Below are 23,274 nucleotides of genomic sequence, written 5' to 3'. Positions count from 1 at the left end.
ACTGAACATTGGTTAGCACTCGCCGCAATTTCTCTCGAACTCATTCCTCTTCAGATAATGTGTTAAGAACTTAAAATCCATCTGGAAAGGCACTGAGCTTCAAATCAATGTCTGATTTAAAAGGCGGAGTCTCTGACAGTGTAGCACTCCCTGTACTTCACTGAAGTATAAGCCTTAACAATACACTTCTGGGACTTCCGGGTGCGGCGATGACCAGCTGAGTCGCACGTTTCGGCAGCTCCCTGTGAAACGGACTTTTGGGCTCTTGATAGGAGCCCCAACGGCAATTTTAACGGCTGAAAACACCGTGCGGTAAACCAGAAGGGTGTTCCCCCTGGACACGGATGGAAAAAGGAGAGGAAAGTGGCCGGATTGCAGCGGATCCTTTGGAACAACGGCAAGGAAGGCAAGCAGAAACCAAGATGGCGTCGGAAGGTGGCAGTTTCATATGGGGCCCTGAACAACAAGAGTTTTTGAAACGCTGCGTGGAGGAGATAAAAAAGGAAATGAAGAAAGAGTTGTTGGCCCCGATATTACAGGCGATTGAAGGGCTGAAAGAGGAACAAAAGACCCAGGAGCAGGAGCTTCGGGTCATGAAGGCGAAAGCAGCAGAGAATGAAAACGACATACAGGGCCTGGTGGTGAAGTCGGAGATACAGGAGGCACACCAGAAACGATCTGTGGAGAGGTTGGAGGCACTGGAAAATAACGCAAGGAGGAACAACTTGAGGATTCTTGGCCTTCCTGAAGGTGTGGAGGGGGCGGACGTCGGGGCATATGTGAGCACGATGCTGCACTCGTTAATGGGAGTGGAGGCCCCGACGGGTCCGTTGGAGGTGGAGGGAGCATACCGAGTTATGGTGCGAGGACCGAGAGCAGGAGAAACTCCCAGAGCCATAGTGGTGAGATTTCTCCGTTTTAAGGATAGAGAAATGGTCCTTAGATGGGCGAAGAAAACTCGGTGTAGTAAATGGGAGAACGCGGTGATCCGCGTCTATCAAGATTGGAGTGCGGAGGTGGCGAGAAGGAGGGCGAGCTTTAATCGGGCCAAAGCGGTACTTCACAAAAAAAAGATAAAGTTTGGAATGCTGCAACCGGCAAGACTGTGGGTCACATATCAAGGGAGGCACCACTACTTTGAGACGGCGGATGAAGCGTGGACTTTTATTGTAGAAGAAAAATTGGAATGATTGGACTACGAAAATGAACGTTTGGACAAAGTGGTGGGACGAGTGGGGGGGGGGGGGCGAAGAGGGATTGTATGATTAATCCTGCGGTATGGTAACTTTTCTTTGTCCCACAGGTGGTGATGGGGGGAGGTGGGGAGGGAGAGGAGATGGGGCGTTGGCCATGGGAGGCGGGGCCGAGGGAGAGGCGCGGGCTTGGTTCCCGCGCTATGATAATTATGGCGGGAATAGAGAAGCAGGAAGGAGGGGGCGCCGCACGGGGCGAGCCGTGATCACGGGGGGAAGCCGAGGTCAGCCAGAGTTTGCTGACTTCTGGGAGCAACATGGGGGGAGTAATTACGCTAGCGGGGGGTCTAGCGGGGGGGGGGGGGGGGGGAGGGGGGAATTACGGGGTTGCTGCTGCTGGGGAAAGGGGGGAGTGGGTGCGGGAAAGGATGGGCGGGGGGGCACCGTCTGGGAGAAATACAGCCGCGTGGGAACTGGGCGAGAAGCTGGAAAAAGATGATGGCTAACCGGCAAGGGGGGGGGGGGGGTGGGAAGCCCCCCAACCCGGCTGATCACGTGGAACGTGAGGGGGCTTAACGGGCCGATAAAGAGGGCACGAGTACTCGCACACCTTAAGAAACTTAAAGCAGATGTGGTCATGTTACAGGAAACGCACCTGAAACTGATAGATCAGGTTAGGCTGCGCAAAGGATGGGTAGGGCAGGTGTTCCATTCGGGGCTGGATGCGAAAATCAGGGGGGTGGCTATATTAGTGGGGAAGCGGGTAATGTTCGAGGCAAAGACTATAGTGGCGGATAACGGGGGCAGATACGTGATGGTGAGTGGCAAATTACAGGGAGAGATGCTGGTGTTGGTAAACGTGTATGCCCCGAATTGGGACGATGCCAATTTTATGAGGCGAATGCTAGGACGCATCCCAGACCTAGAGACCGGAAAGCTGATAATGGGGGGAGACTTCAACACGGTGTTGGAACCAAGGCTGGATAGGTCGAAGTCCAGGACTGGTAGGAGGCCGGCAGCAGCCAAGGTGCTTAAGGATTTTATGGAGCAGATGGGAGGGGTGGACCCGTGGAGATTCAGTAGACCTAGGAGTAAGGAGTTCTCGTTTTTCTCCTATGTCCATAAAGTCTATTCACGCATAGACTTTTTTGTGTTGGGTAGGGCATTGATCCCGAGGGTGAGGGGAACGGAATATACGGCTATAGCCATTTCGGATCATGCCCCACACTGGGTAGACTTGGAGATAGGGGAGGAAACAAGAGGGCGTCCACCCTGGAGAATGGATATGGGACTAATGGCGGATGAGGGGGTGTGCTTAAGGGTGAGGGGATGCATTGAAAAGTACTTGGAACTTAATGACAATGGGGAGGTTCAGGTGGGAGTGGTCTGGGAGGCGTTGAAGGCGGTGGTTAGGGGGGAGCTGATATCAATAAGGACACATAAAGGGAAGCAGGAGAGTAAGGAACGGGAGCGGTTGTTGCAAGAACTTTTGAGGGTGGACAGACAGTATGCGGAAGCACCGGAGGAGGGACTGTATAGGGAAAGGCAAAGGCTGCATGTGGAATTTGACTTGCTGACCACAGGCACTGCAGAGGCACAATGGAGGAAGGCGCAGGGTGTACAGTATGAATATGGAGAGAAGGCGAGCAGATTGCTGGCACACCAATTGAGGAAAAGGGGAGCAGCGAGGGAAATAGGGGGGGTGAGAGACGAAGATGGAGAGACGGAGCGGGGAGCGGAGAGAGTGAATGAAGTGTTTAAGACATTTTATAAAAAATTGTATGAAGCTCAACCCCCGGATGGGAGGGAGAGAATGATGGAGTTTTTGAATCGGCTGGAAATTCCCAAGGTGGAAGAGCAGGACGGATTCCCAGTTGAATTTTACAAAAAATATTTGGACTTGCTCGCCCCGCTACTGACGAGGACCTTCAACGAGGCAAAGGAAAGGGGACAACTGCCCCCGACTATGTCAGAAGCAACGATATCGCTTCTTTTAAAGAAGGAAAAGGATCCGCTACAATGCGGGTTCTACAGACCAATCTCCCTCCTCAATGTAGATGCCAAGGTCTTGGCCAAGGTAATGGCAATGAGAATAGAGGAATGTGTCCCGGGGGTGGTTCATGAGGACCAAACTGGGTTTGTGAAGGGGAGACAGCTGAACACGAACATACGGAGGTTGTTAGGGGTAATGATGATGGCCCCACCAGAGGGTGAAACGGAGATAGTAGTGGCGATGGATGCCGAGAAAGCATTTGATAGAGTGGAGTGGGATTATCTGTGGGAGGTGTTGAGGAGATTTGGGTTCGGAGAGGGGTATGTTAGATGGGTGCAGCTGTTGTATAGGGCCCCAGTGGCGAGTGTGGTCACGAATGGACGGGGATCGGCATATTTTCGGCTCCATAGAGGGACTAGGCAGGGATGTCCTCTGTCCCCATTACTGTTTGCACTGGCGATTGAGCCCCTGGCGATAGCGCTGAGAGGTTCCAAGGGATGGAGGGGAATACTTAGGGGAGGAGAAGAACACCGGGTATCTTTATATGCGGATGATCTGCTACTATATGTGGCGGATCCAGCGGAGGGGATGCCAGAAATAATGCGGATACTTGGGGAGTTTGGGGATTTTTCAGGGTATAAATTGAACATGGGAAAGAGTGAGCTGTTTGTGGTGCATCCAGGGGAGCAGAGAAGAGAAATAGAAGACCTACCGTTGAGGAAGGTAACAAGAGACTTTCGTTACCTGGGGATCCAGATAGCTAAGAATTGGGGCACATTGCACAGGCTAAATTTGACGCGGTTGGTGGAACAGATGGAGGAAGATTTCAAGAGATGGGATATGGTAGCATTGTCAATGGCAGGGAGGGTGCAGGCAGTTAAGATGGTGGTCCTCCCGAGATTCCTTTTTGTGTTTCAGTGCCTCCCGGTGGTGATCACGAAGGCTTTTTTCAAAAGGATAGAAAAGAGTATCATGGGTTTTGTTTGGGCCGGGAAGACTCCGAGAGTGAGGAAGGGATTCTTACAGCGTAGTAGGGATAGGGGGGGGCTGGCACTACCGAGCCTAAGTGAGTATTATTGGGCCGCTAATATTTCAATGGTGAGTAAGTGGATGGGAGAGGAGGAAGGAGCGGCGTGGAAGAGATTAGAGAGGGCGTCCTGTAGGGGGACCAGCCTGCAGGCTATGGTGACAGCCCCATTGCCGTTCTCACCAAGGAACTATACCACGAGTCCGGTGGTGGTAGCTACACTGAAGATTTGGGGACAGTGGAGACGACATAGGGGAAAGACCGGAGCACTGGGGGGGTCCCCGATAAGAAACAACCATAGGTTTGCCCCGGGGGGAATGGATGGGGGATATGGAATGTGGCAAAGAGCAGGTATAACGCAATTGAAAGATCTATTTGTGGATGGGAAGTTTGCGAGTCTGGGAGCGCTGACCGAGAAATATGGGTTGCCCCAAGGGAATGCATTCAGGTACATGCAATTGAGGGCTTTTGCGAGGCAGCAGGTGAGGGAATTCCCGCAGCTCCCGACACAAGAGGTGCAGGACAGAGTCATCTCAAAGAAATGGGTGGGGGACGGTAAGGTGTCGGATATATATAGGGAAATGAGAGACGAAGGGGAGACTATGATGGACGACCTAAAAGGGAAATGGGAAGAAGAGCTAGGGGAGGAGATTGAGGAGGGGATGTGGGCAGATGCCCTAAACAGGGTAAACTCGTCGTCCTCGTGCGCCAGGCTAAGCCTGATTCAGTTTAAGGTATTACACAGGGCACATATGACTGGAACACGGCTCAGTAAATTTTTTGGGGTGGAGGATAGGTGTGCGATGTGCTCGAGAAGCCCAGCGAATCATACCCATATGTTTTGGTCATGCCCGGCACTACAGGGGTTTTGGATGGGGGTGACAAAGGTGCTTTCGAAAGTAGTAGGAGTCCGGGTCGAACCAAGCTGGGGGTTGGCTATATTTGGGGTTGCACAAGAGCCGGGAGTGCAGGAGGCGAAAGAGGCCGATGTTTTGGCCTTTGCGTCCCTAGTAGCCCGGCGCAGAATATTGCTAATGTGGAAAGAAGCCAAGCCCCCGGGGGTGGAGACCTGGATAAATGATATGGCGGGGTTCATAAAGTTAGAGCGGATTAAGTTCGTCCTAAGGGGGTCGGCTCAAGGGTTTACTAGGCGGTGGCAACCGTTCGTCGAATATCTTGCGGAAAGATAGATAGGGGAGAACAAAGAAGGCAGCAGCAGCGGCCCAGGACTTGGGGGGGGGGGGGGGGGGGGGGGGATGGGGGGGTGTGTGGCCTGAGACAAGGCAGTTGCCAATTAGGGCTAGTTTTTATATATATTTTTTTTTTTGTTATTTAATATTTATTTATTTGTTGTTGTTTTTGTTTAAATTTAAAAAAGGTCATTATTATCTGTATTGTTACAATGTTGTGTAAAGGATGCACAATGTACTGTGTTGGTTGACCAAAAATTTTCAATAAAATATTATTTAAAAAAAAAAAAAATAATACACTTCTGAGCTGGAAAGGCAGATTACTTTTAATGTTGGATTTATGCTATGGGCGCTCCTGCATTGCTAGCCAATAAAATGTGCATAGGTGGGTGGTAAGAAGTAAATCAGGGTGACTATGCGTGCATTTGAATACAGCAAGTATAGTAAATAAGATTGGGGAATTACAGGCACAGAGGTCATTGTGGAAATACTATGTTGCAGTGATAACAGAGACCTGGCTCAAGGAAGGGTAATACTGGGCAGCACAAGTGGATAGCACTGTGGCTTCACAGTGCCAGGGTCCCAGGTTCACCGGAGTCTGCACGTTCTCCCAGTGTCTGCGTGGGTTTCATCCGGGTGCTCCGGTTTCCTCCCACAGTCCAAAGACGTGCAGGTTAGGTGGATTGGCCATGATAAATTGTCCTTAGTGACCAAAAAGGTTAGGAGGGGTTGTTGGGTTGCAGGGATAGGGTGGAAGTGAGGGCTTAAGTGGGTTGGTGCAGATTTGATGGGCCGAATGGCCTCCTTCTGCACTGTTTGTTCTATGTTCCATGGGTGTTAAATATTCATGGGCATAAGGTCTTCACGAAAGAAGGGGAGGAGTGGTGGTATTGGTTAAGCAGAGTGCTGGAGAAAGAGGATGTCCCAGAGAGTTCCAACGACAGAAACAATTTGGCTATAGCTCTAAAAAAAAGGGTGCAATTGCATTGCTCGGTGTAGTCTACAGACAGCAAACTAGTGAGAAGGCTGTAGAAGATGAAATTTGAGGGAAATTACAGAGAAATGCAAACATTATAAAGTGGTTTTAATGGGGGACTTTAATTACCCGAATATACACTGGCAATGGTTGTGTAAAAAGCTGAGAGGGGCAAAAGTTCCAAGAATGTGTTCAGGATAATTTTCTACAGCAAAAATAATCCCACACCAAGCTTCTCGAAACAATTATTTGGGATAGAATTTGTAGTCACAATATCTGTGCGGAGTCCTCACATTCTCCCCGTGTCTGCGTGGGTTTCCTCCCACAGTCCAAAGATGTGCAGCTTAGGTGGATTGACTATGATAAATTGCCCTTAGTGTCCAAAAAGGTCAGGTGGAGTTACTGGGTGACAGGGATAGGGTGGAGGGGTGGACTTAGGTGGGGTGCTCTTTCCAAGGGTCGGTGAAGACTCAAAAGGCCAAATGGCCTCCTTCTGCACTGTAAATTATATTATTCTATGATTAGGAAGAGCCAGAGTGGATTTCTAACCAGTAAATTGTGTTTGCCTAACTTACTAGAGTTTCTTTGAGGCAACAGAAAGGGTTAATGAGGGTAATGCCGTTGGTGAGGTGCACTTGGGCTTTCAGAAGGCATTCGGTACAGTGCCACACAACAGACTTGAGAAAGGTTATAGTTAATGGAATAAAAGGACAATACCAACGTGGTTAAAAAGTTGGCCAAATAATAGGAAGTGGAGAGTAATGGTCAAAGGATATTTTTCAAATTGTAGGAAGGTTTGTAGTGGTGTTCCCCAGGGGGTCAGTATTGGGAACCTTGCTTTTCTTGTTATGTATTAATGATCTAGATATTGGTGCACAGAGGACAATTTCAAAGTTTGTGGATGAAGTAATGTAATCTGTGAAGAGGACAGTGCAGAACGTCAAAAGAATATAGACAAATTGGTAGAGTGGGTAGATAGCTGGTAGATGGAGATCAATGCAGAGAAGTGTGAGGTGATGCATTTTGGTATAAAGAACATGGAGGGGCAGCACGGTGACACAGTGGTTAGCACTGTTGCCTCACAACACTGAGGACCCGGGTTTGATTCTGGCCCTGGGTCACTGTCTATGTTGAGTTTGCACATTCTCCCCATGTCTGTGTGGGTTTCAATCCAAAGATGTGCAAGGTAGGTGGATTGGCCACGCTAAATTGCCTCTTAATTGGGGGAAAAAAATTAGGCACTTCAAATTTATTTTATAAAATAAAGAACATGGAGAGACAATACTAAATAAAGGATAACATTCTTAAATGGGTGCAGGAACAGAGGGACCTGGGAAAATATGTGCACAGGTTATTGAAGGTGACAGGACAAGTAGACAGAGTAGATAATAAAGCATACAGTATTCTGGGCCTTATTAATAGGGGCACAGAGAAAGTACAAGAGCAAGGAGGCTATGCTGAACTCATAAAATGCATTAGTTAGACCTCAGCTGGAATATTGTGCACAGTTCTGGGCGGCATTCTAAAGGAGGAATGTGAACGCATTGTAGAGAGTGCAGAAGAGGTTTACAAGAATGATTCCAAGAATGAGAAACTTTGGTTATGACGATAGATTGGAGAAGTTGGGACTGTTCTCCTTGGAGAGAAAGCAGCTAAGAGGAGATTTGATAGAGATGTTCAAAATCATGAGGGGGCTGGACAGGGTAGATGGGAATAAACTGTTCCCGATCATAAAGGATCAAGAATGAGAGGGCACAGATTTAAAATGATTTGCAAAAGAAGCAAACGTGATTTGAGAAAAAGCTTTTTCACACAAGTGGGTTGGGTCTGGAATGCACTGCCAGAAGTGTGGGAAGGCAGATTTAATCAAGGCAGGTTCAATCGAGGCATTATTTAAATAGAAACAAGGGCGGCATGATAGCACAGTGGTTAGCATTGTTGCTTCACAGTTCCAGGGTCCCAGGTTAGATTCCCGGCTTGCACTCTCTGTACGGAGATGTTCTCCCCGTGTCTGCGTGGGTTTCCTCCAGGTGCTCCGGTTTCCTCCCACAAGTCCCGAAAGACACGCTGTTAGGTAATTTGGACATTCTGAATTCTCCCTCTGTGTACCCGAACAGGGGCTGGAATGTGGCAACTAGGGGATTTTCACAGTAACTTCATTACAGTGTTAATGTAAGCCTACTTGTGACAATAAAGATTATTATACAATGTGCAGGGGAAAAGGCAGGGGAATGGCACTAACTCATGATGCTCGTTTGGAGAGCTGGTGCAGAGAGGATGGGACAAATTACCTCCTTTTACCCCATAACCATTCTGTATTAAACTGGTCACATTACTTGTTTTCCTCATTTAAAATAATTTGGAGATGTTCATCTGTGTCACAACTACTTCATAATGTCAATTATTTACAACTATTTTATGCAGACAGCTCTGTCTGCAAAGAGAACTTTGAACTTACAGTATTTGATATTTAGGCAGTACATTATAACAGTGACACTTTGACTGTGAAGCACTTTAGAATATCAAGAGGTTCTGGAGATAAAAATGCAAGTCTTCCTTCTGTCAGTAGTAATTACAGAGAGCTGTCTGAACTTATACTTGAGGAAACATTGTAATTCTTAAATATGATCCTGATTACATCATTGCACTTTTCATATAATTTAACTATACAAATAATTTAACAGGATCTTACACTCAGTTTCATGTTTGTAGGCTCCAAGTGTCAATTGCCGAGATGTTGTCAACAGCTGTTGCATCATTGCAGTGGGATCTTGGAAAATCTAGATCCAAAAGTAGTTACATGCAATAAATTTTAAGTCCGATTATCTGGATTTTGCAGTTGTAAACTGAAGGTATTGCTGTTACTTTTCTGTCACCTAAAAATATTTATTTTTCTGAAAGATTTTGTTCTATTCTTCTGAGTTATGTTACTTTAAAGTGTAAAATCTTTCAAACTCACAAGGTCAGCAACTTCTGTATTCTGACAAAATTAGGAGGGCTCCCAAGGAATGTGCAATATTTACAGGGAGCTCTCCCCTTATAAAAAAGTTTGCAAACTACCACTGCAACCCTCCAATTTGAATAAATTGGTGAATAATCTTTAAATTCAGTGACCCTGCAAGAACTCCTTCTTGTGCTTACCATTTCATCATAAAATTCAGAGACCACTGTCTTTTTGCCCAACATTACATTACTATCAGACTGAAACAGCTTCAGTAAGTGATAGAGAGTCACCTGTTTAATAGAAAGAGCACAGTGAGTTACATTAAACAATGCAATAAAAATCAACAAAATGAGATGTCACTGAGGAGTTGATACACACAGTAAAAACGTTTAAGCCTTTATGTTCAGGTGTAGATTAATGGACGGATTTTACAGTAGATCAGACAATCCTCCTGTGTTGTAACCCACATTCTGCATTTTAAAACTGTGAAAGCACTGGGTTAAATTGACGTACTTGAAAAGCTTCACTTTGTATGGAACATTCAATCATTGGGGGAGAATTTCAATGGCTTTTATCACACATTCCTGTTTCAGCGGTTTTAGCTAGTTACAGGATGGAAAAATAGTCCACACCTTAAACGACAGATAGAACACAATATTGGGAGAAAAATGGACTGAATTTTCACCCAAGCCCAGACCTCTCCTCAGTTCTCAATCTCACAATGACTGCTATCATCCTGTAGGAAGATACCTCGCCTTTGCTCTGCCTCTTCCTGCCGTCAGGGAAGCAAATCAAAAGAAGAGCTGTGGCTGAGACTGAGTGAAAATGGGGAAAGAGAGAGATTTAATTCACAAAAAGGCATGTTGCTGTACTTGGGATACAGTCTCTATAAATGGTATTCATTGCTACCAGGATTTTTGTTAAGCTTAAATTAGAAATTTTCTAGTTTCTTACCGGTCTTTCATTTGGATCTATGAAGAAAATTTTGATAATAATTTCAAATTCACCCCATCCAGTTTCAGTGATTTCATATGGTGGCTTTGTAACAACTAGAGAAGGGAGAAAGAAAGATAAATCAACTTTATGATGTATGTATTACAGAAACCTATACGATTAAGTATTCAACATACAGAGCAGGATGGCTACAAGAATATACTTTCATCACCACAAATCCATTGAAAGTTTGTAATTTTAAAAAAAGTGTTCTGCAGATGCAGATGACACCAGCAAGGCGGTATTTAATGCCCATCTCTAATTGCCTGAGATTATTAAAAGTCAACCATATAAAGAGGGACTGAAATCACATGTTGGCTGGATCATTGTTGAGCCAGTTTAATGTTAAATGACACCTGTACTTCATGCTAGCTGGCAGACCAGATCTGCTGACTCCAATTTTCTATCCATGGCGGGATCGACACTCAGTGGGTTAGTCCAATATGATAATCATCAAACCCCTGACCTCCACAAACAACTCGCCAAATGTAGGAGTAATGAAGTGGTCAGAAATTTTGCTTGCGATATTTCCTTTACACTCAAATTGTAAGGCGTCAGCCAAGTTTTTCAATTACATAAAAAGGAATCCAATCATCCTCAAAAAAAGAGTCAAGTGCTGGTGTGCACCAAATTTATGATTCAATTGTATTTTTATAGTTCATTAGACACTATACACAACCAGAAAAGACATTTTTAAAAATTATTTAAAATTTAATGTATGATTTCTTTGACGTTACAGAATTCTTATCTTTCATTTGATACTTTCGCAGTATTATTAAAGATTTTTGAAACCACTGGATTAGAATAATCTATGAGCGGCTCAGGTTAACCATAGATATAGCATGCGTTCCATCCAAGTTCTACTCATGGAAAAGCTTGATAATATCGCCAACAGCATAACACAGGGGTGCAGATTAGTCCAGATGATCTTACAGATCACAGTAACCACAATTCTAGATAAAAAATGATCAATGTGCCCAATATCCAGTTCTAGCAACAAATTTTCAATAGAAATATTAACCTGTCTTTTTAGTTGCTGATAAACCTGTATATTTCCAGCAATTTGGCTGAATTGTAAAATCAAAACCTAAGATGTTTTAGTAATTTTTTAAAAATATCTTTTTTTTAAACACTTGCCTCTCAGAGGGTTTCCATAGCTTTCATGCAGCTTGAACTGAATTTTCTTCACATATGCGGACATGTCCTGCACAGAAAGAAATAATTAGTGCTCATCGGGCTGGTCTCTTAGTTTAAAAAAATAGTATTAAATAGTATTAAAATAGTGTGAAGATGGGCATTACAGGCACTCACTAAGGTGAGACTTGAACACATTATCTTTTAATTCAGCTGTGAGAATGCTACCACTGAGCAACGGTTGACACACTGAGCAGGCAGCAAACCAATGCTTCCTTGATCCATATAACTCAGCGACTCGGTTTTAAGCCCGGTAGACACAGCCTTGGCTACTTTTATTAAGCCGAGACATCAGTTTTAAACAACATAGCCACTTATAGAAGCTCAGAGCTTAATTTGCTTAACCAATGTAAAATCAAGAACTTTAATAGAAAGGTCATCTGATGCAATTCATGTTAGACTCTACAAGAATTGATATACTCTACTTTCCTCCTTCCAATGGGATGAACAAAGGCCCGATACACCGATTTATAGGCTATGCTTTGCAACGTTTTCCATCCACGGTTATCATTAAATCATACAACTCCTACAGTAGAAGGATGCCATTTGGCCTGTTGAGTTTGCATCGACCCACCGAAAGAGGACCCTAACTCGGTCCACACGACCGCTGTATCCCCATAACCCCACCTAATCTGCACATCTTTGGACTGTGAGGAAACTGGAGCACCCGAAGGAAACCCCCGCACAGGGAGAAAGTGCAAACTCCACACAAGTCACCCAAGGCCAGAATTGAACGTGGGTCCCTGGCACTGTGAGGCAGCAATGTTAACCACTGTGCCACCACCATCGTTACTGGATTTCTAATATAGATACCAAGGACTAATAGTAGAACTCACCTCATTCCTGTATGGTTTTACATACACCGTCCACTGATGAGTGTGTCCATCTTCCTCTCGTTTCTTTCCAAAATAACGAGCAACATTGCCAAAGACTATCGGTTTAACAATTGTGACACCCTATAGAAGAATATTAAGAAAATATGTTTTAGTTTCTCAATGTTTTATGAACTTTAGGGAACGTTGAGCTCTTAAAGAAAAGTACAGGAAAGAATGCAAGAAAATACCAAGTTGCAGCAAACCATGGAAAGGAACAAATTAAAAGTAGTCAGCCATCAATCACCAAAGCAGCCTTTCTTGTTCAGAGTTAATAAACTGGAACTTACTCAAAAATAACTCCCATCAGCGGGTAATTACAATAGTGCTCATAATCAAGCGTTAGTAAACCACAGATGCAAAACTGCAGCAATTTACAACACTCACCTGAACGTCAATAATTCAATATCGTCCTGGAAATCAGATCTGTGATTGCTAAGAGAATTGAGGGATATGGGGATAGAGCAGGAATATGGAGCTGGAGTAGATTATTAACCATCATTTCATAGAATGGTTGAACAGGGCCAAATGGCCCACTCCAGCTCCTATTCCTGATATTCTTTCTAAAAGTACTCTAGAAAAATATATATTGTGTTGTATGTATTAGTATATCTTTTGCCCTAAATTCTGGCTTGATTCCAGACTGGACACTTAAAAAAAAATTTTTTAAGTACCCAATTATTATTATTTTTTCCAATTAAGGGCAATTTAACATGGCCAATACACCTACTCTGCACATCTTTTGGGTTGTGGGGGTGAGACCCACGCAGACACGGGGAGACCCACGCAGACACGGGGAGAATGTGCAAACTTCACACGGACAGTGACCCAGGGCCGGAATTGAACCCGGGTCCTCGGCGCTGTGATGCATCAGTGCTAACCACTGCGCCGCTGTGCTGCCCTCAGACTGGACACTTGAACAACATGCTGAAGGCACTTATGGAACTATGACCCAAGCAAGAGTCAGGCTGCGTGCCATCCATCTGTACTGTGTGGGTTCAAGAACTTCACCCAGAACAAGTTAAATAGTTGGGATTCATCACTATCAACACCCTGGCCTAGGTTAATTCATTTATTTATTTAATTTGTTCATGGGATGTGGGCATCGCAGGCTGTGCCTGTATTATCCCTTTAAGAGTCGACCACATTGCTGTGGGTCTGGAGTCACATGTCGGCCAGACCAGGAAAGGATGACAGATTTTCTTCCCTGAACAACATTAGTGAACCAGTTGGGTTTTTACGACAATTGACAATGGTTTCATGGTCAACATTAAACTTTTAATTCCAGATCTTTATTTAATTCAAATCTGGGATTTGAACCTGGGTCCCCGTAGCATTACTCATGGGTTTCTGGGTTATTAGTCCAGTGACAATAACACTACACCACCCCCTCCCCGATATTGGCCAGGGAATAGAACATAGAACGATACAGCGCAGTACAGGCCCTTCGGCCCACGATGTTGCACCGACATGGGAAGTCAAAAAACAAAAGCCATCTAACCTACACTGTGCCATTATCATCCATATGCTTATCCAATGAACTTTTAAATGCCCTCAATGTTGGCGAGTTCACTACTGTTGCAGGTAGGGCATTCCACGGCCTCACCACTCTTTGCGTAAAGAACCTACCTCTGTCCTATATCTATTACCCCTCAGTTTAAGGCTATGTCCCCTCGTGCTAGCCATTTCCATCTGTGGGAGAAGGCTCTCACTGTCCACCCTATCTAACCCTCTGATCATTTTGTATGCCTCTATTAAGTCTCCTCTTAACCTTCTTCTCTCTAACAAAAACAACCTCAAGTCCATCAGCCTCTCCTCATAAGATTTTCCCTCCATACCAGGCAACATCCTGGTAAATCTCCTCTGCACCCGTTCCAAAGCTTCCACGTCCTTCCTATAATGAGGTGACCAGAACTCTATGCAATACTCCAAATGCGGCCGTACCAGAGTTTTGTACAGCTGCAACATGACCTCATGACTCCGGAACTCAATCCCTCTACCAATAAAGGCCAACACACCATAGGCCTTCTTCACAACCCTATCAACCTGGGTGGCAACTTTCAGGGATCTATGTACATGGACACAGAGATCCCTCTGCTCATCCACACTTCCAAGAATTTTACCATTAGCCAAATATTCCGCATTCCTGTTATTCCTTCCAAAGTGAATCACCTCACACTTCTCTACATTACACTTGTAACTGAACTCCATTCCGAACATTTCCCATCAACCACCACCAAGTCTTCTTTCAGCTAGCCAATTTCTGATCCACATCTCTAAATCACCCTCAATCCCCAGCCTCTGTATTTTCTGCAATAGTCTACCGTGGGGAACCTTATCAAACGCTTTACTGAAATCCATATACACCACATCAACTGCTCTACCCTCGTCTACCTGTTCAGTCACCTTCTCAAAGAACTCGATAAGGTTTGTGAGGCATGACCTACCCTTCACAAAGCCATGCTGACTATCCCTAATCATATTATTCCTATCTGGATGATTATAAATCTTGTCTCTTATAATCCCCTCCAAGACTTTACCCACAACAGACGTGAGGCTCACCGGTCTATAGTTGCCGGGGTTGTCTCTACTCCCCTTCTTGAACAAAGGGACCACATTTGCTATCCTCCAGTCCTCTGGCACTATTCCTGTAGCCAATGATGACATAAAAATCAAAGCCAAAGGCTCAGCAATCTCTTCCCAGGCTTCCCAGAGAATCCTAGGATAAATCCCATCAGGCCCCGGGGACTTATCTATTTCCAACACCTCTTCCCTACGTACCTCAATGCCATCTATTCTAATAACCTGGGTCTCAGCATTCTCCTCCATAACATTCTCTTTTTCCTGAGTGAATACTGACGAAAAATATTCATTTAGTATCTCGCCTATCTCTTCAGACTCCACACACAACTTCCCATCCCTGTCCTTGATTGACCCTACTCTTACCCTAGTCATTCTTTTATTCCTGACATACCTATAGAAAGCTTTTGGGATTTCCTTGATCCTACCTGCCAAATACTTCTCATGTCCCCTCCTTGCTCGTCTTAGCTCTCTCTTTAGATCCTTCCTCGCTACCTTGTAACTATCAAGCACCCCAACTGAAACTTCACACCTCATCTTCACATAGGCCTCCTTCACCCTCTTAACAAGAGATTCCACTTCTTTGGTAAACCACGGTTCCCTCCCTCGACGCCTTCCTCCCTGCCTGACCGGTACGTACTTATCATGAACACGCAGTAGCTGTTCCTTGAACAAGCTCCACATATCCAGTGTACCCAACACTTGCAGCCTACTTCTCCAACCTACCCCTCCCAAGTCATGTCTATTGGCATCATAATTGCCCTTCCCCCAGCTATAACTCTTGCCCTGCGGGGTATACTTATCCCTTTCCATCACTAATGTAAACGTCACCGAATTGTGGTCACTGTCCCCAAAGTGCTCACCTACCTCCAAAACTAACACCCGGCCTGGTTCATTAACCAAAACCAAATCCAATCTGGCCTCGCCTCTTGTTGGCCTGTCAACATATTGTGTCAGGAAACCCTCCTGCACACATTGTACAAAGAACGACCCATCTAATGTACTCGAACTATATCTTTTCCAGTCAATATTTGGAAAGTTAAAGTCTCCCATAATAACTACCCTGTTACTTTCGCTCTTATCCAGAATCATCTTCGCCATCCTTTTCTCTACATCCCTAGAACTATTAGGAGGCCTATAGAAAACTCCCAACAGGGTGACCTCTCCTTTCTTGTTTCTAACCTCAGCCCATACTACCTCGGAAGAAGAGTCCCCATCTAGCATCCTCTCCGCCACCGTAATACTGTTCTTGACTAGCAGCACCACACCTCCCCTCTTTTGCCTCCTTCTCTGAGCTTACTAAAACACCTAAACCCCGGAACCTGCAACAACCATTCCTGTCCCTGCTCTATCCATGTCTCCGAAATGGCCACAACATCGAAGTCCCAGGTACCAACCCATGCTGCCAGTTCCCCTACCTTATTTCGTATACTCCTGGCATTGAAGTAGACACACTTCAAACCACCTACCTGAACAGTGGCCCCCTCCTGCGAAGTCAAATCTGTGCTCCTGACCTCTATACTCTCAATCTCCCGTACCCTAAAACTACAATCCAGGTTCCCATGCCCCTGCTGCATTAGTTTAAACCCCCCCCAAAAGAGCACTAACAAATCTCCCCCCCAGGATATTTGTGCCCCTCAGGTTCAGATGTAGACGATCCTGTCTGTAGAGGTCACACCTTCCCCAGAAAGAGCCCCAGTTATCCAGAAATCTGAATCCCTCCCGCCTGCACCATCCCTGTAGCCACGTGTTTACTTGCTCTCTCTCCCTATTCCTCATCTCATTATCACGTGGCACGGGCATCAACCCAGAGATAACAACTCTGTTTGTTCTCGTTCTGAGCTTCCACCCTAGCCCCCTGAAAGCCTGCCTGACATCCTTGTCCCCTTTCCTACCTATGTCGTTAGTGCCAATGTGGACCACGACTTGGGGCTGCTCCCCCTCCCCTTTAGGACCCGGAAAACACGATCCGAGACATGAAGCTTTCCTGTCCATACATGATGGGCCGAATGGCTTCCTTCTGTGCTGTAAATGTCTATGATTATCTTGGCTCAGTACCAAATGACTGTACAAATAAAAACAGACCAACTCATAAAACTCTCATTCACCTTTTCGAAGCACTGGCAAATAACTGGGAAGATGGAACTATTGGCAGAGATTGGTGCATGGCACAGAGCCATAAATAAAGGAGTTTGATTAATAGAAAGGAGAAACCTTAAAATTTCACAACAAGGGCAGCACGTGTCACAGTGGTTAGCACTGCTGCCTACAGCGCTGAGGACACGTGTTCGAATCCCGGCCCTGGGTCACTGTCCGTGTGCAGTTTGCACATTCCCTCGTGTCTGCGTGGGTTTCATCCCCACAACCCAAAGATGTGCAGGTTAGGTGGATTGGCGATTACCCCTTAATTGGGAAAAAAAAAAACTGGATACTCTTTAAAAAATATAAAAAATTTTTTTTTACTTTCACAACACAAAATGTACATCAAGTTAATTTCCAAATGTCCTAATATTTTGCCCACTATTTACTAGCATGCTTTGGAAATGCTGCAGAATGGATTCCATAATGTCATACCAAATTCATCAAGAGATGGTGTAATTACAAACAAGATGGAATGAAATGCTGTCCCCCAAGAAATGACAATGGTGACGTTAGGGAAAAATGAAAGAAACTGCTGATGTACTGAACCAGTATTTTTCAACAACGCTCACAAAAGTGGGGAAAAAATATGGAATGATTATAGCATAGGAGACCATTCAGTCCAGTGTGTCTATGCCAGCTCTGCATAAAAGCAAACCAACATCACCCCATAGTCTTGCAATGTTTTTCTTTTCAGATAATTACTCTATTGTCTTTTGATGATCTCGATTGAATTTGCTCCCACCAGGAAGTGAATTCCAGATCCTAATGACTTTCTGCATAAAAAGACTTTTCCTCATGTTTCCATTGCTTCTTTTGCCATTCATCTCAAATCCGTGTCCTCTAGTCCTTCCGCCAACCCAAACACTTTTCCCCTACTTACTCTTTCCAAATCCCTCATGATTTTGAACAACTCTATCAAATCTCTCTTAATTTTCTCTTCACCAAGGAGAACGGTCCCAGCTTCTCCAATTTATCCATGTAACTGAAGTCCATCATCCCTGTAATAATTTGCGTGAATCTTTGCTGCACCCTCTCTAGTGCCTTCACATCCATGAAAATAACAGATGTGTTAGTCATCATCTTTTAAAATTCTGTAGCTTCTGCAACAGTTAGAGCAGATTTGAGGGTGTCAAAGGTAATCCCACTATTTTTAAAAAGGAGGAAGGAAACAGGAAATTAGGTAAACCAAGTCTCCATAGTCCCAGTTGACCATTGGCTGCTTTCCTCTTTGAGGGGGAGAGCTGACTGGTGGTGATTTAACCCGAGGATCACCACACCTCAGGCGAGGGGCAAGGTTGAGAAGGCAGAGTCTTCATGAATAACCTCAGCCGGAAAGGGGATTGAATCGGTGCAGGTCTCACCAAAGCCTTGTCCAATTGCAGCAAAATCTGCTTTACACTTATGCTCCAATGCCCTTACAATAAAGGTCAACATGATTTGTGCCCTCCTACTCGCTTGCTGTACTCATGTGTTAGCTTTGTGTTTCTTGTTGACATCCAAATCCCTGTGAAGACCAACATTTAACAATTTCTCACCATTTAGAAAAATTAGGTTATTTACTTTGGTGGGAAGAATAGATATTATGTTCCAACTCCCACTTACATGCCCATTCACTTAATCTATTATGGCAACTTTGACACAAAAGCAATATAGTAACAAGAATTTGTATTTTTTTTTAAAGAATATTTGAAAAGAAATTTTAAACAATGGGAAAGGATAATTTGTGATAGAAAATGCTAGTTCATGTGACGTGGCAACACTTGACCTGGAATCAGTAGCAACAGGAAGGACGTGAAAGCCAGAAACAGGCACACACAAAGGAGAGCTGCAGACAAAAAAGCTACAAGCAGAGGAGCTGGAGGATGCAGGAGATTCAGCGCACAGATGCAGACACAAAGCGAAAGCAGACGTTTTTGTTTAATTTAGCATACCCAATTATTTTTTTTCCCAATTAAGGGGAATTGTGGCTAATCCACCTAACCTACACATCATTCTTTTTTTTCTCTTTTTTTGAATAAATTCAGAGCACCCAATTCATTTTTCCAATTAAGGAGCAATTTAGCATGGCCAACCCACCTACCCACTGCGCCACCGTGCTGCCCTAACCTGCACATCTTTGGGTTGTGGGGGTGAAACCCAAGCAGACACGGGGAGAATGTGCAAACTCCTCACAGACAGTGACCCAGGGCCAGGATTGTACCCGGGTCTTCAGTGTGAGGCAGCAGTGCTGACCACTGTGCCGCCCATTCATGCTAAAGTTATAAAAAGTGGAATCTTGTTGGTAATTTCTTCATTTGGGAGACACTCAGTAAATTTGGTTATTTTGGTTTATCTCCAGTGATTGTCATATTATCTAAATCAAAGCCCCCTCGCAGCTTTCTTTTCCACCTAGTTCTGTACCAACAAACATAGGTACTTTACACTCAAGTCACTCACTTCACCCAAGTGCAGGTTGTACATATTGGAGACCCTAACACTAATCCTTGTGAGACCCTACTAGCAACAGCCTGCCACTTGAAAAATACAGGCTCATTTCGACACTCTGTAGCATGGTACAGTAGCAGAGTGGTTAGCACAGTCACTTCACAGCTCTAGGGTCCCAGGTTTGATTCCCAACTTGGGTCACTGTCTGTGTGGAGTCTGCACGTTCTCCCCGTGTCCGCATGGGTTTCCTCCGGGTGCTCCATTCCTCCCACAGTCCAAAGATGTGCAGGTTAGGTGGATTGGCCACGCTAAATTGCCCTTAGTGTCCAAAAGAAGTTAAGTAGGATTACGGGGATAGGGTGGAGGCATGGGATGTTCTTTCCAAGGGTCGGTGCAGACTCGATGGGCCAGATGGCCTCTTTCTGCACTGTAAATTCTATGTCAATCTTGTCCTTTATTTAATCCACTATCCAGCCCGTTACATTGCCATCAACCCTATTAGCCTTTAATGTGTGCAACATCCTTTTGTACAGCATCTTTTTTGCATTTGTTCTTGGGATGTTGGTGTTGCTGACAAGGCCAGCATTTATTACTCATCCCTAACTGCCTTGAGTAGTGGTGGGTTATCTTTGTGAACCACTGCAGTCTATGTGGTGTAGGTACATCCACAGTGTTCTCTCTAACAGTCTGATACTACAGAGTAGTTTGCTAGGCCATTTCACCAGGAAATTAAGAGTCAAGCACATTGCTGTGGTTCTGGAACCACGTGGAAGTCAGACTAGCTAAGGATGGCAAATTTTGTATCCAATGCCTTTGAAGATCAAAATATATTACATCCATTGGTTCCCCTTTATCTACCCAGTTAATTACATCCTCAAAAAACTTTTTTGTCAAGCACAATTTCACTTTCATAAAGCCGCGTTGATGCTGCCTAATCGTACCATAGATGTCAATGAATAAGTCAACCATTGAAGTCTCCAAACAAAATTCCTTCGAAAACAGGAGGAAACTTATACACTGGGTGTAAAAGTGAACTCCCGGCATTGGTGTGAGTAGTCGTCATTTTAAAATGTCATCGTCACCTAATGTAGAGTGGGAGCGTCTTACATCTTTGTACATCGTACATCTTTGAAACAAAGTCAATATTGCCTGCTTGATCCTTTGCACATCGCTATAAGGTACCAATAGGTAAAACATCCAATTGTGGGGTGAAAATTTGAGATCGACTAATAATGTAAGTATAGCATGTCATAGCTGAAAAGGTAGGCGTGCTGAGTATGTGCAAACCCATAATTTTTGGGGGTTGCCCAAAAATGAGGTCATCTTAAACATCGCGCCAACTTAGATGCCATCATTTTCGGTATTCTTGATTTCTAAATGCTGTTACCACTTCCTCAATAATATTTGCAGCATTTTCCTGATGTCAAGCAAACTGGCCTATAGTTTCTAGTTTTCTCTTGCAGTGCCATATTTGCCATCGTCTGATCCACTGGGACAGTTCCTGAATTTGGCAAATATTGAAAGATCACGGCCCGTGCATACCATATCTCTGCAGCTATCTCTTTTAGAATCCCAGGATGTCAGCAATGAAGTCCAGGGCCATCTGTTGGCATTCATTCTCATTAATATTTCTTTAATTTAATTACTCGGAAGTTCCTATACAATGGAAGTTCCTATACCACACGGACAGCACAGTAAGAAGTCTTACAACACCAGGTTAGTGTCCAACAGGTTTGTCAAACACTAGCTTTCAGAGCATTGCTCCTTCCTCAGGTGAAGGAATTTTTCTGAGGAATCATTCACCTGAGGAAGGAGCAGTGCTGAGAAAGCTAGTGTTTGAAACAAACCTGTTGGACACTAACCTGGTGTTGTAAGACTTCTTACTGTGCTCACCCCAGTCCAACACCGGCATCTCCACATGATGGCTACCATCCACACGGACAGCAGCAGTTCAAGAAGGCAGCTCACCGTCAGCACCTTCTCAATGTCAATTAGGGATGGGCAACAACCCACTTTTCATGCAATAAGAGTCTTTAATCCGGTCTCATTCTGCAAAAATTCGATCCAAAACAATCCAAAGTGTCAAACTTTGCAGGCAGTACCAGATGATAACTATCAATATGATCTTAACAAATTTTATAATTTGTTAGAGAAATGGCAGATGAAACTTAGCATAGGGAAGCAGAAGGCTATAGAGACATGGCGGGGGGGGGGGGGAGAGGGAGAGGGGCCAGCAGGGGGATGGGACAAGTTTATGATTCTTTGGCCACCCTTTTTCCACGACGATGATCATTCCGAATATTTTACTCATCAATTTCAAGCTGGTTTCCACCTGGTGAGTATTCCCCCCTCTTTTTCGACTGCCCCTTTAGCTTTTCACGTGAGACTGAAGGACAAAGCAGATATCACCTGTGCTCAGGAACTGATATCTATCCGTGTTCACCATATATCCCCCCCCCCCCCCCCCAGGACGGATATCATTTAGTCCGTGCAACAGGAATTATCGATAAAGGTACAACATTTGGAATGCTGTCTGATTTCCAACAAAAGGAGTCACCACTCTGTCACAGTTTAAGATGCCGCCTCAGAGCGTTAACAGCAACTCTTATGGTGACTATGAATACATTTTAGAAACAGTAAAACTTTCTTATGTTTCCTGGCCGCAGAAGGGGCAGATCGCGCTGCTTGCAAGCCTGTAAAGACGCTTTTACCTTCACTCTTCCTCCCGAGTCAGGACCGAATTCCGCCATTCTTTTGAACATATTGTTAGAGCGGCGCCGCTTCCGGAATCAGACCCGGGCCCGCGGTTTCTGGCCGGCACGGCACCGGCTGGAGGCACTAGGCCGCAGCGGCCTCTACGCCCTCGCCTAGTCCGGCTCGGCTCACCGCGGCCCCCCTGCTGGACCCTGGGGGAAGGGACCCCACTTGTCCTCGCCGCCAACGCCGGTTTCCTGGGTGACACGGGGCGAAACCGAGCCGCACCGCCCGCTCCCTCAGTTGCCTTCACTTTTGGCGCCACCGGCTTCACTCCCTCACCAAAATGGTTCCTCTGCATTCCCTCATCAACATGGCGGACGCACCTGCCCGCTGCGCACCCTCATCAACATGGCGGACGCACGTTCCCGCCGTGCGTCCTCATCAACATGGCGCATACACCCCCCTCCCGTCACCGGGGCCTCATGCCCTTATCAAAATGGCGCAAAGATCCTCCCACCTAATCAACATGGTGAATATGTCCTCCAATCTCCCATCTCTTCCATGCTCTCAAGGCCATTGACCTGGGTCACTTCGGTGAAAATGGAGACTAAAATTAATTTTTAAAATGACACTGATGGTGCCTGTCCTGACAGTTTTTAAAAAATAATTTTAACCCCCATTTTCACCAAAGTGGTCGCTTTAATAGCATGGGGGAAAATGGCCTGGGTAAGGTGCTCTTTCAAACCGTTGGTGCAGACCTGATGGGTTGAATGGCCTCCTTCTGCACTGTAGGAATTCTATGGTTCCACTTAGAGAGTACTGCTGCTTTATTTGACTGGGGAAATGATATGCCAGCAATTAAGACGGAAAACGCAGCGTGAATTAACTGTGGCTTTAATTGACTTACAAAAGAGCTGGCAGCGTGCTCCAGAATGAGGCAGTGAGAGACGTTGGCAGCTTATATACCCAGGCCCTCGGGGGAGGAGCCATGGGCAGAGCCAAAACCGTACACCATGTAATATAGTGGCAATACTGTACAATACGTAATA

The 23,274-nt window shown here is 45.2% G+C and overlaps 1 protein-coding gene across 1 annotated transcript in view; it reads right to left on the bottom strand.

Annotated features, from left to right (window-relative positions):
- yeats4 (YEATS domain containing 4) overlaps positions 1 to 22,583 on the bottom strand; it is a 28,031-nt gene extending 5,448 nt beyond the window's left edge. The window contains exons 1-6 of the mRNA XM_072485084.1: positions 22,240 to 22,583; positions 12,347 to 12,466; positions 11,454 to 11,520; positions 10,278 to 10,372; positions 9,521 to 9,613; positions 9,072 to 9,159 (exon numbers count right to left, since the gene is read on the bottom strand). Coding sequence (XP_072341185.1) covers positions 9,072 to 9,159; positions 9,521 to 9,613; positions 10,278 to 10,372; positions 11,454 to 11,520; positions 12,347 to 12,466; positions 22,240 to 22,290 — 514 coding nt within the window. The 5' untranslated portion in view covers positions 22,291 to 22,583. The remainder of the gene's footprint in view (positions 1 to 9,071; positions 9,160 to 9,520; positions 9,614 to 10,277; positions 10,373 to 11,453; positions 11,521 to 12,346; positions 12,467 to 22,239) is intronic.
- Between the last annotated feature and the right edge of the window lie 691 nt (positions 22,584 to 23,274).

This window comes from Scyliorhinus torazame, chromosome 19 (assembly GCF_047496885.1).
Source record: "Scyliorhinus torazame isolate Kashiwa2021f chromosome 19, sScyTor2.1, whole genome shotgun sequence".
Taxonomy (NCBI): Eukaryota; Metazoa; Chordata; class Chondrichthyes; order Carcharhiniformes; family Scyliorhinidae; genus Scyliorhinus; species Scyliorhinus torazame.
Note: the sequence above shows the minus strand (reverse complement) of the source record. Positions and strands in the feature narration are given on the sequence as shown.